The following is a 12,248-nucleotide window of genomic DNA, read 5'->3' on the forward strand; positions in this document are numbered from 1 at the left end:
ACGTGTTTGTTCCAGTGGACTACAAACCCCATGACCTCAAGACAAGACTAGACTATGCGGAAATGTAGTTTTCATCGATACAATAATTGTTGCTGAGAGAATAATTATAGCTGTAAAACACATTTTTTATGGCTGTATCATGAGTTGACAGTAAAGTACTGGAATTATGATAAACCAGATTTAAGATGTTTTTATGCATCGGCCCGGTAATGAAAGTATCTTCAGTTATTTTGATTTTTAATGTAAGCGGTACGGATGTGCCTACAAGTACCACAATGCACCATTCAATCCCCCGCTAGGAACAAACATGGCTGCCTACTGTTCACCAACGGTATTTTTATTTACGTTTGTTATCTGGTTTAAGACAGAGAGAGGAAGAAAGAGCCAGTGTCAGAAACTGTAGTGACACTGTGGAAAGACTAAATCATTCGTTAGAGTTTCGTTTAGAAGACGCCATTTTCCAGCCGTAGTGATTCTGACCGCCAACGATACCGACAGCCTGATTTTTTTTTTTCCGTTTTCGCTGAGCTGTCAAGCTTCTCGTCAGTGTCGGACTGCGGCTGAATTGCCTTTGTTAGCCTGGTAAGCTAGCTAAACAGCGTAACTGCGCGTCAAACGCATATATATCCGGTAATAGTCACTATGTTTAGCCCCGTGAAGTCGTCTTATTTCAGAGTCAGTCCGGCCATTGTCAACAGAGAGCTCGGCAAGACCAAGATGAGATAGCAAGAGGGCACATCGGCGTGCTAACACACGATTTACCGCGAGTCCCGGCATAACAGAGAGAAAACGGAGTAAATAACTCACACAGCATGTTTGGGAATCTTTTCGAGCAAGACGAGGAGGAAGATTTCGTTTCGACTCCCTCCAGAGGGAGAGTTATAAAGGGGGGAGACGAGCCTCCTCCACCCCGAGGAAGAAGCAATCTGTGCGGCATCAAGAACCAGGGGGGTACCTGCTACCTCAACTCTTTGCTCCAGACCCTGCTGTTCACCCCAGAGTTCAGAGGTAAGGCCAAGGTTCAGATCCTCATTGTGGGGTGAGATTCAGGCTCACCATTGCAATGGACAAGTAGAAGGCAGCTATGTACTGATTCTGTTTCCTTATTCATTGTTTGTCTTTGCAGAGGAGCTGTTCAGTTTGGGGTCAGAGGAATTAGGATGTCTAGAAGACAAAGAGAAACCAGGGGCCAAAGTAAGTGCCTGCACTGTAGGTGTGACCATAGATGGAAGTGTGTGTGTGACATGTACTGAGATTTTTTTCCTTCTTCTCTGCAGGTCAGAGTGATCCCACTGGAGCTGCAGAGGCTGTTTGCCTCTCTGTTGCTGGTGGACCAACAGAGCGCCTCCACCGCCAACCTCACTGACAGTTTCGGCTGGAACAGCAGCGAGGTCTGTGCCCATTATCTTGGTCGGTGAGAAGGAGAAAGAGAGGCTCAGGTTGCACTTCATGTTTCAGAAATTGATTTACCTTCAGGAGATGCATGCAGAAATTCACAAAACTTGATTTCAAACTGCATTTTGTCTGTCTGGAGGCATCCCAGCTGCAGTCACACAAAATAAATACACCAAGAGGGAGAACAGACAGAAACATTAACAGAATTTGCCTCAGGACATGCATAAGCACCCTTTGCAGGTCAAGAATGTACATACAGTGATGTGGTTAAACTCGAAGCAGAGCTTTAAATCCATCGGAATGGAAAGTGTAACTTGAGCTCCAGCTGGGGGAGGCGAGAATGACTATGCACATAAGAGACAAAAATATTGCAAAGTTGCTGTGTGTAAGTGATGGGTTTAAAGTAAAGAATGAGGTCATATGTCCCAATCCCTTTAGGCTTTAAACAAATATTTGGTGTTTTAATATTGATAAAGTGACAAAATTAAGTAAAGTGTGTATGAGTAAAGTTTGATTGATACTCAGTCCTGTATAATGTCCTGTCTGTAAAAACGGTGAAGCAGCCTACATTGATTTCTTCTATATCAACTACAAAAACAGTATGCTACAAAAAGTCTAAGAAACCATAAACTGTACACTACTAGAACATAGTATGTGACTGGGAAACGGCATCTTTCGTTCTATAATTTGATCCTTTTTCTCTTGTCCTCTGAAGGGAACAAACCAGCATGATGTACAGGAGCTGAACAGGATTCTGTTCAGTGCGTTGGAGCACTCTCTTGTGGACACCACTGGTAGTACGTTTATCCAGCGGCTGTACCACGGGACCATTGTCAACAGCATTGTCTGCAAGGAGTGTGGCAACGTCAGTCAGAGACAGGTGTGTAAATGTTTGCAGGGTTTCTGTCTTGGCTCCTTTATATTCTGGCCTTTAAATACAGTTGGAAATATATTTTTCTTTGCCTCAGTAAGATATACTAAGATGGACACTAAAGGAGTTATCCACGTGGAATAAATTTCACTACTAAATGCAAAGACAAAGATTACTCATTAACCCACTTCTGTCTTCTTTGTTTTCTCCCATAGGAGGACTTCCTGGACCTGACTGTGTGCGTTTGTGGCATGTCTAGCCTGGAGGATGCTTTGTGGAGCATGTTTGTGGAGGAAGAGTTGTTTGAGGGCAATAACCTTTACCGCTGTGCACAGTGTGACAGGCTGGTCACTGCTGCCAAGGTCAGTGCCAGCTTTCAGACTGAATCAGCACAGTAATTTTACAGTGACCGCTAAGACATGTTAAAAGTCTCCTTTTTCCCTTTTTGAACAAGCCTTACATTGAACAATTGAATAGAAAAGAAGATTAAAACTAGAGAAGAGAAAAAAAAAACGGCAACTGTGTATCAACATTTTTACATAAACAAAAAAAATACAGTTTTTTCTCACCTTCCATTATTTATTTTGCTCTCATTCAGTCAGCCAAGCTTAGGAAGCTTCCTCCATTCATGACCATGTCTTTGCTGAGATTCAGCTTTGACTTTGCCAAATGTGAGCGATACAAGGAGACGGGACGTTACAGTTTCCCCTTCAGCATCAACCTACAGCCATTTTGTGAACAGGTACTACACCTTACTTCTTTTTACAATCAGGCACATCTAACATGACTTTTCTTCACTGTTGTTTTTTCCAGACTTACACTTATGCTAAGATGTCTTGACATGTGTTCCTCCGTTACAGATTGATGGAGAGGACTCTGATTACTCCTACGAGCTGTTCTCTGTTATCATCCATAAGGGCGGCTGCTATGGTGGCCATTACCATGTTTACATCAGGGACATTGACCAGCTGGGCCAATGGGAGCCGCCGGTAAGAAAAAGAAAACAAGATGGAAGACATGTCATGAGATGAGTAGTGACTGATTGCTCATTCCCTATAAACAGCTAACACTCAGATTGGCAGATATAATCACTTGTATTACTATCAGCTAAACCTGCAAACGTTTGAACATGTGAAGCAGGAAAGACCTCTTTGTTTCATTGTCAGGAGGAGGAATGCAAACCCAAGACCCAGAAGAAAGTCAAGGAGGAGGTGGTCAAGAAGGAAGTGTCTGAGCCAAACCTGCAAGAAGACGACCCTTTGTCTGTCCTCACTGCTATTATTGCTCAGGTACAGCGAATCTGAAGGCGTCCTTAGTCTGAATTTTGTCTCGGTCGTACATGTATTTTTATTTGTTGAGGCAGTTGTACAGTCATAGTTGATTAATTAGGTGATTTCCTGTCCACTAGGAGCCATCAAAGAGTGTCCTGTTGGACCAGCTGGGACAGAAACTCATGGATAAGATTGGTTCATCCTGGAGCAAAAAGTTCAGAAAACACTACGGTCCTATAGGAAAGGTCTGGTTGGTTTCTTTGTGTTCATGTTATGTATTTTTTTTTTTTAAAGCTGACCTCCTTTGGTGCTTATTCCACTTTATTGCTTAAACAAATAATTGTCCTTTCTTCACTGTTCTTCCTCTGATGTAGTTCCTGCAGTCCCACAGTGATGTTTTCATGTTGGTGTCCAATGGTACTCGAGTGGCATTGAAAGCAAACCCGCCAAGCCCTGTGACTGAGGCCCCCGGCCCAGCAGAGCAGACCACTAACTCTGATCCTCCAACACCTTCAGACCCCGGAGCTGCTGAACAACCGCCAGAGCCTGAAAAAGAGGTATTGGAATTTAGAAGAATCCATCTGAGTCCCCGTCGGACATGTTGTGATTACTTTGATGCCGGTTTCTCACGGCGTTTCCTCTGTCTGTCAGCAGGGTAGCCACTGGTTTGACCTGAACGACTCCACGGTGACCTCCATCAGGGAGTCTGACATAGAGAAGCAGTTCCAGGGCAAAGAGAGCGCATACATGCTGTTTTACAGAAAAACACAGCTGCACAGGCCCAGTGAAGGTAATGGACACCATGTGTTGCATTTGTATTTGAAAAAATGTGTCGGATCAGAGAAAGAAATGGGGAAGAGGTGAATAACAGAGGAGGAAGTTCAGCGGGGTCATTTTAAATTGAATTCAATCAAGCACACAGAAGGTGAAGGAGTTAGATGACTAATATATCTTAAAAATGTGTTCTGTGTTTGACATTTGCAGCTCTGAACAATCCACAATATAAAGTTCCTCTTCACCTCATCCAGATGGCTCAGGAGGAGAACATCAAACTGCAGCAAATGCGGTACGGAAACACATTCACAGATTACACTTTTGTCACATGACACTTTTAGCTGTTTAGTAGCTTCTGACTGACATATGAGTGTGATATTTTACATTTCAAAATCAGTGAAGATCAACACATAAATACCCAGAAAAAAGAAGAAACTTGCATTCATTTTTTGGAAAGTTATATTAACATGAGTCCACATTGTTTCTGTTACAGTGAGAAGTTTGAAGCCACGAATAACACCGTAGAGCTGCACCTCCACCTGGCACCCAATTACAGGCTAGAAAATGGAGCCCTGCAACCAATCAGCAAGGAGCAGAACGAGAGCACCCCTCTGAGTTTCGACTGTAGAAAGACCGTGGGAGAGCTTCGATTGGCTATTTATCAAGTAACGTCATTCCCACAAACACTAGCTGTTCCTTTTTATAATGCTGAAAAGAGTGTTAGAAATGAGCTGTTATTTGTTTCTATAGATGCAGGAGCTGTGGGAAGGAGATATGGCTCTGACTGTGGCCAAGAGTTTTCCTGCAGGTTTGCACCTCTACAATACTGTGACAGGTGAGACCCGTGCATGCAAAATACCTGAAGAGGACAGAAGAAGTTCTACAAATGTTGTAACTATGCTCTGGCTGTGATGCTCTTTGCAGATGACAGTGCCTCCCTGTACAGTGCAGGCATTCATACAAACTCTGACCTGTTTGTGTGGAACGGCAGAGAGGTGAGCAAGGCCATAGTCCCACACATTCAGCCCCACGCAAGAACATTTTTCATATCCTAAATCTTGTGTGCTGGTTTTTATCTCTTCAGGTGTGTGGCGTGACTGTCCCAAGCGGAGCCGAGTGGGAGCCGGTGCTGCTGACCGTAGTCCGTCCCCTTTTCGGGGAGGATGAGGATCCAGAGGTGAAGGATGGGGTGGAGTGTGAGGATGGTAGAGGAGGCTTTGAAAATGGAGGGCAGGGGCTTAAAAGGGAGGCGAGAGGTTTTGCAGGTGCTGTGACTCTTGGGGAGGTGAGGGATGCACTTGGGGAGCCTAAGGAGAGCCTGCTGTGCCAGGAGCATAAAGGAGGAAAGAGGGGAGAGGCGGGGGCAGGGGAGGGAGGAGGGGCCAGTGGGTGGAAGCTGTTCCCCCCCGATGACATGCACCGGACGCTAAGGCAGCTGTCGCTGAAAGACGGAGACGCGCTGTTGGTGCTGGAGCCGCAATCGTTCGACAGCAGGTAAGATCATCTGCGCTGTGGGTGCGTGTGGTTTTCTCCAGGTGTGTGTTTTACCGTAGTCTTCTTCACTTTGTGCAGCATGTTCACTCTGAACGGAGACATCGTCACTGTGACTACACCGTCTGACTGCCGCTGGCTCCAGGTGGAGTTTCAACCACATGGAGGAGGAGGAGGAGGAGATGGGGAGAGGAGGAAGATCAAGGTTCCAGCTACAGGAAATATGGTCAGTAATTTCCCTGCCGTTGTTTTTACTGTCTGGTTGTCTCTTCCTCCTCTTCATCTCTCTATTTAAGCATCACATCATTGTTTCCAAAGAAAATCATGTCTAATGTTAAATGTGTCTCTCTTCCAGCTGTTGTGTGAGGTGAAACAGAGGGCCATAGAGGAGCTGCAGCTACAGGAGCAACCCCCAGGCAAGCTGCTTGGTCTTAAATATAGCTGTCTGCAAAGGGTATCCTGGTCAGCACCACCATTATTAGTAAGAGTCAGTTATATGTGCAGAAGCAGAGTCCCACATCGTAAATGTCTCTTCCAAAATATTAAATCGGAGTCAGTCAAATTGAAACAATGTAAAGTTGAAGCCACACAGCTTTAAATTTTGGATATTGTCTATTTATGATGCACATATTTTCTTAATCCTGGATCAAAGGATCAGAATTTAGCAGGGCTACTGTAGAAGATCTTGATTAATTCTTAAATGCTAATGACAGACCATGAAGATTGTCTCAGGACCTCCCTCGTAATGTAATCTTTATCTTTACTGTTTGGTCAAGCTTAAATTGTGTGTTTGTATGCATTCTGAAATCAGCACTTGTTTTTCTTCCCGCTGACCAGGTGCACAGTACTGTCTGAGACAGGTGGACTGCTCAGGGAAACTCCTTCCTCCAGGTACCGTATCATTTGTTACCTGAGGGTGATTTTAATGGTGCCGATAAGTTAAGAGCTGGAAATCCCCCTCATTTTTACAAAAATATTTAGATACGCGTTCCTGTACACTGCCCCTCATAAAATGTTTAAAAGGTACTCCCCCTGCTTGCAATGTTTCGTCTCATCATCTGTCTTTGAAGTTTTACGGTGTATTTACTCAGTGCACTCGTGTTGTCTTACCCTGGTTTGCCTGACAGTGTGTGAGGAGTTGAGTGTTCGGGACGCCGGGGTGCGACTCATGACCACACTGACTCTCTGTCCGGGAAATGCCCCCAAGGCATCACAGGTGTGTCTTTTATTTGGAATCTTCAATAAATCCTTTGTTGTTGCAGCTGCACAGGTGAATGTTACCTTTAAGTACCAGTAAACCTTCCACAACCTACAAATCGAGACAAGGAGTTATGAGCTTTTAAACTGCTTGATTGATGTGAGATTTTCTCTCCACCGTGCAGCTTTTTTTGCACTTCTCTGTGGGAACAGCGCCCTCTGCTGGCATGGAGATGGACATCATTGTGGAGAATACTTGCAGTGTCAAAGAGGTGAGGGGGAGAAGTGTTCATGCACTTTGTGAAACATTGGTTATGACGCATGTATGCATAGTTTTTAAAATTCCTACTCTCTGATTGTTATTTGCAGTGTCTAAAGGCAATGCTGGATGCTGTTGGACTTGATGGTAAAACTAGTTTTTTCTCTTTTCCGAATGTCCTGTGTGTAACTGGCATGTTCTGTAAACTCAACTTTTGTGCATTGAGTGTTGCTGTTCATAGAAAAATAAATCTAAAAATGCAGTATATTGATGGAAAATATCTGGCTGTTAGTGTCATTCAAATGTGTGTTTGCAGGCACCTGTTGGCACTTGAGGAGGCTTGATTGGTGTGAGGAGGTTGGAGAGCCACTTATGGATGAGGTGAGTGACTGACTGTAGCAAAATGTCATTCCTATATCAAAGGATGTTTGCAGGTATCTTTTTTCATTTTGCTTCGTGTACCCTGCTTATTGGGTATCGGTACTTTCTCACTTTCTAACGATATTCAACACCAGGCAAAATTCATAGAGCAAATATGTGTTTGAAGTGTTTGAAATAGTTTTTCTTTGATTCTCAGGATGCCTCTCTGTCAGAGCTGAAGATAAACAATGGGGAAACATTAATCGTCACTGAAGGACAGCTTCCCCCGAAGGTACTTGCGTGTTTGTTTTGGCTGGAGACTCATTACATGTGATAGCTTCACATCTCTCTTTAGCCTTTGTTGTCTTTTGTTTCTGTCAGGGTTTCCTCAAGCTGTCTGTGTGGCTCTACCTGGATCCCAGAAGCAGCTCCATGGAAGCTTGTTTTAATCACACTGACAACGGCCACACTGAGGAGCACATGCAGGAGGCTGCAGGTGAAACGCACAGTCAGTCACCGCCTCTGTGCGCCGGCAACGCGGCGGAGCCGAGAAGTGTCGGACAGGTGGAGATATCTGACGAGGCCACGCTGGAGGATCTCAAGACTCAGGTAGAATGTGAAGGTTAATTTATGAGTCTGTCGAAAGCAGGAATCGAAAGTCATTCGCACTAGTTAGGTCATCATCAAAGACCCCAAGACCCACGACAAAATAAGATAAACACGTATAATGTGAAATGAGACGTTTGTGTATCGTCACACAGCCCTGCATGTGGGATAGGATTCAATCTGATTGTGGCTTCTTTCACAGTTTTTTTCCAGTAGGTATTGCAGTCTAAGAATGGTTCTCATTTATATTCATAATTTCTTTTGCATTGGTTGAACAATGAAGTGAGAATGAAATGAGATACACTTACGTTTTATGTAGGTATATGTCATTTTTGTTTTCTCACCAAATGTTTAAAGATGCTCCTCTTGCTCTATTGTGTCTTTCTGTATCAGGTGCTGACACTGCCTGCCCTTCAGGATGTGTGTGTGCCAACCACTGCGTTCATGCGTGTGTGGCAGCTCGAGGGACGGAGGCTGACACGAATCCTCAGAGGACAACAACTGACACTCAGGTACGAGCTCTTCTCCTGTTTCAGGGTGTATTTGACAGCCACCAGAAGATGCAGAAGGTTTGAGTCATTGCTTGTTTCCTCCTGATTAGGAAATTGAAGCTGACCAGTGGTACAAACCTTTGTGTGCAACAGCTGCTTAACGAGGAAGATCTTGGGTGAGTTTTGGGATGTCACAAATTTTCTGATTCATACATAATGTTATGCAGCATCTGTCCATGGTGTGAGTGAGAGGGTCCTCCTTTTATTTCTCACTGAAATGCTGTATGTCCTTCTGTTTCTAAGTCCCAAGGAGGTGCTGTTGAATGTTAAAATGGGAGTACCAGGGGAGAAGTGTTACTACCCTCCAGAGGAGCTGGTTTGGGATGCATCCCGTGACTCGTCTCCTCGCTCTCTACGCACATGTGTGGCTGCAATGTACGGCCTCTCCCCCGACTCTATACTATTGGCCAAACACCAGCCAGACAAACACACCTGGGAAGAAATCTCAAACTGGGTAAGATTCCCTGAGCTTTTCCTGTTTGTGTGTTTGGAGGAGATCCATATGTATACTTGCACTCTCTTGCTCAATAGAAAGGTTGGTAGAAGAAGTGGTAAAGAAGTGTTGATGGTGACTAACAACAGGAGAGTCAGTCGTGATCATTCAGTTCATAACTTTTTCCAAAATTTCAATATTCATGGAAATTTTGCTACTTGATTGTCACACTGTGAGTGAATTATGTGTCACATGCCTTTCACCTCCAGAGCCAGCAGGTTTCCAAAAAGAAGAAGAAGAAGAAGACTGAATCACTACTGGGAGCACCATTTCACCTCAAAGATGGCGACACAATCGGCATCAAGGTACTGATGACATCCGGTCAGGAGTGCTAAGCAAGTCACAAATTACACAGTTAAATTGGGGAGTATTTGTGTCCTTTTTTCAGCAATTTGACCTCGCTAAATCAGGTTCTGTAGCTCAGTAATCTCCCACTTTATATCTGGGTAAATACAGTAATTTATCTAGATATTTTAATAGCAGCTATTTCTTCTGTTATGGTGACCAAGTATTATAAATCAGGACTAGCTACTGAGCCAGAAGGCTAAAGAGCCAGCTTGAGGGATGACCACTGTTTAAAAATGAATCCATTTTGGTTTTGATTCATTCGAGAAACACTGAATCGATTGTTAATATTTTTCCCAGAATCTTCTGATTGATAACAACAGGGACTTTGTTACCCTGGAGGACGAGCAGGGCCAGCAGAGGCTCCGAGAGCAGGCAGAGCAACGCAGGAAAGGGTGGGACTTCAAACCTTTTATGGCTTTCCATTATTTGCCGACCGTCTTTATGGCCGCAGTGTTTGGTACTGTAGCTGTAACACTGCACTGTGACTTTTAATCACGGGTCCTTTGGTAAAATGATCTACCCTTGCATCTTTTCAGAGGGCAGGCTGCAGACTCTGGTGGTGCTGGCCCACAGAAGACTGGACCGACCAAATCCAGGAAACCAGAGGTGGCGCTGTCAATCAATGTTGGGGTATTCAGATAGCTCCCATTGGTGAAAGGACAAATCAGAACTACCTGTAAAACCACTCACACACATACAGATGCCACGTTGCAGGACAATCTTTGACGTCAGTGTTGTGCCATTTTTTTTTCTTTTTTTTAAGTGCATTTCTCCACAAATCTTTGAAACCAGGCTAAGATTAAGTAAAACTGCGAACAAATTCCTGCTTTGGAGTCGAAGGAATTTTATTTTTACTTTTTGTTTTGCTGTTAAGTAACAATTGACTATAATTTGCATGATGTCTATGCAAAATTATGGGATTTATTATCTTGCTTCCTCTCACTACAGGTACTCTATAAACCACCACATATGCCCTTTATTTAATTGAATTGCTGTTTTTTAATTTTCTTGGGCATATTTGTAGACCGTGTGACATTCAGGAAACATAATTTGTACCTTATACTGAAAGTATCAGCCCTGAGGAAACAGTTTCTCTGTGGAGTGTTTTTTTTACGCTATTACAGGCTGGTAGTTATATACTGACACTTGTGCTAACAGGAGTTTCTATCTCTTATACGGTTTTGTATAAACTGTAGCAGTCAGGGTAAAAAAAAAAGCATACTGGTAGCCATCAACTAGTGGCTTTTAGCTTCTGACATGTGCAGCACAACAAGCCGCTATCATAGGAAATCAACCACCATTAGGTCTCGCTGTTGCTCGTGAGGTAACTTCTCTCTCGTGTGGCTCATTTTTATGATAAACTTGTCACTGTGTGCCAAGAGCTGAGATGTTTATCCTTATCATGGGCTTGTTTTAGGTTGATAAGAGAGAGGAGAGATAGGCCTTAATATAGAGCGGCCTCAGTGCTGCTCTGCCCTCCCTACCTCGCTCTCTACCTCTCTCGTTCTACCTCTGCTGCCCTCTGTTACTCCCCAACTTTTTGCTGTAATTAATCGTTTTATTTTCCTCAAACCTCAAACTGTTCAAGCCCCTGCTTTATTAGAGTCAATTATGGTTTAAAAAGTATTTCAGTGACACACAGTTTGCTAATTTGGCACACATCTGCCTTTGCTTGCTTCGAGTCATATTCTATAAATAATTAAATGGCTTATTGTCTTTTATTGGACAAGGCCCTTTCACCTATTATTTCACATTCAAATTGCATGGAGGCAGACATCATTACATGTTATGTAACCATCCATGACGCCAGATGGATTTGCTGCTCCAGAAATATGCTGTAAAACAACACACTCAAATTCTTCGTTACTTTTCTCCTTCATTATGTGAAAGCAAAGATCCCTGATTTGCTATACGAATTATCATTGTGGAACATGTAATGTTTCATTTGCATGCACTATATGTGAACTTCAGGGAAGTAAGAAATTATTCTTGTAGATAATTCATTTGGTTAAAGAAGACAAAGAAATGTTTTTACTGTATGAAATGTGGTATGTTTTCTATGCTGCTTGCAGGTTTTGTTTCATGTATTAATCTGGCCTTGATCAGTGCCAAGTAGAATTTTTTCCCTTTTTTTTTTAAACATGCAGAAAAGCTGACAATATATCCAGCAATAGTGAAATTTAATTTTGTATAATTTACTAGTATTACTGATTACTTCTTTGGTGTTATTGATTAAGATTGATTTACTTTATTCAGACAGTGGACATCTGTTTGTAACTGTGTCAGATTGTATCTGCGGGAAGTATTTTATCAACAATAAAGGTATACAGTAGTCACTGTCAGTCATTTCATGTTTATTAGGCTCAGGCTGAATAACTGCTTTGATGCTGGTTGTAAGAGTGTGTTAGCCATGCTAGCATCCTGGATGGCAGTGTTGGTTGATTGGTCCATCTTTCAGCTTTAGCACCACCAAGAAGTTGATATTTGTGGTTTTGGCTAACGGCTGAAAATCAGTACACACATGAATAACGACGTTCTTACCAGCCTCAGCCTTATTTACTTCTTGGTGTTAAAGCACTAACTAGCATATGTTTGCAAGCTAACATGCTAGTATGAGGAATATTACGCCTGC

General features: G+C 43.1%; 1 protein-coding gene across 2 annotated transcripts; it reads left to right on the forward strand.

Annotated features, from left to right (window-relative positions):
- The first annotated feature begins 282 nt into the window (after positions 1-282).
- usp40 (ubiquitin specific peptidase 40) lies at positions 283-11,958 on the forward strand. 2 transcript variants are annotated; one of them, XM_076748449.1, is made up of 31 exons: positions 283-1,008; positions 1,127-1,194; positions 1,278-1,391; positions 2,111-2,275; positions 2,482-2,628; positions 2,865-3,008; positions 3,127-3,255; positions 3,433-3,555; positions 3,675-3,782; positions 3,912-4,094; positions 4,189-4,327; positions 4,522-4,603; positions 4,805-4,976; positions 5,062-5,146; positions 5,236-5,306; positions 5,396-5,805; positions 5,884-6,028; positions 6,158-6,218; positions 6,640-6,693; positions 6,930-7,018; positions 7,185-7,271; positions 7,369-7,405; positions 7,575-7,639; positions 7,836-7,910; positions 8,000-8,227; positions 8,618-8,736; positions 8,826-8,891; positions 9,019-9,229; positions 9,478-9,573; positions 9,914-10,008; positions 10,153-11,958. In XM_076748449.1, exons 1-31 carry the CDS (start codon positions 813-815, stop codon positions 10,256-10,258), a joined length of 3,870 nt encoding a protein of 1,289 aa, XP_076604564.1. In that variant the 5' UTR covers positions 283-812; the 3' UTR covers positions 10,259-11,958. The 2 variants fall into 2 exon arrangements, with proteins under 2 accessions (XP_076604564.1, XP_076604565.1); XM_076748450.1 differs by having other exon boundaries at positions 699-1,008; positions 4,192-4,327.
- The last annotated feature ends 290 nt before the right edge of the window (positions 11,959-12,248 follow it).

This window comes from Chaetodon auriga, chromosome 14, assembly GCF_051107435.1.
Source record: "Chaetodon auriga isolate fChaAug3 chromosome 14, fChaAug3.hap1, whole genome shotgun sequence".
NCBI classification, from domain to species: Eukaryota; Metazoa; Chordata; class Actinopteri; order Chaetodontiformes; family Chaetodontidae; genus Chaetodon; species Chaetodon auriga.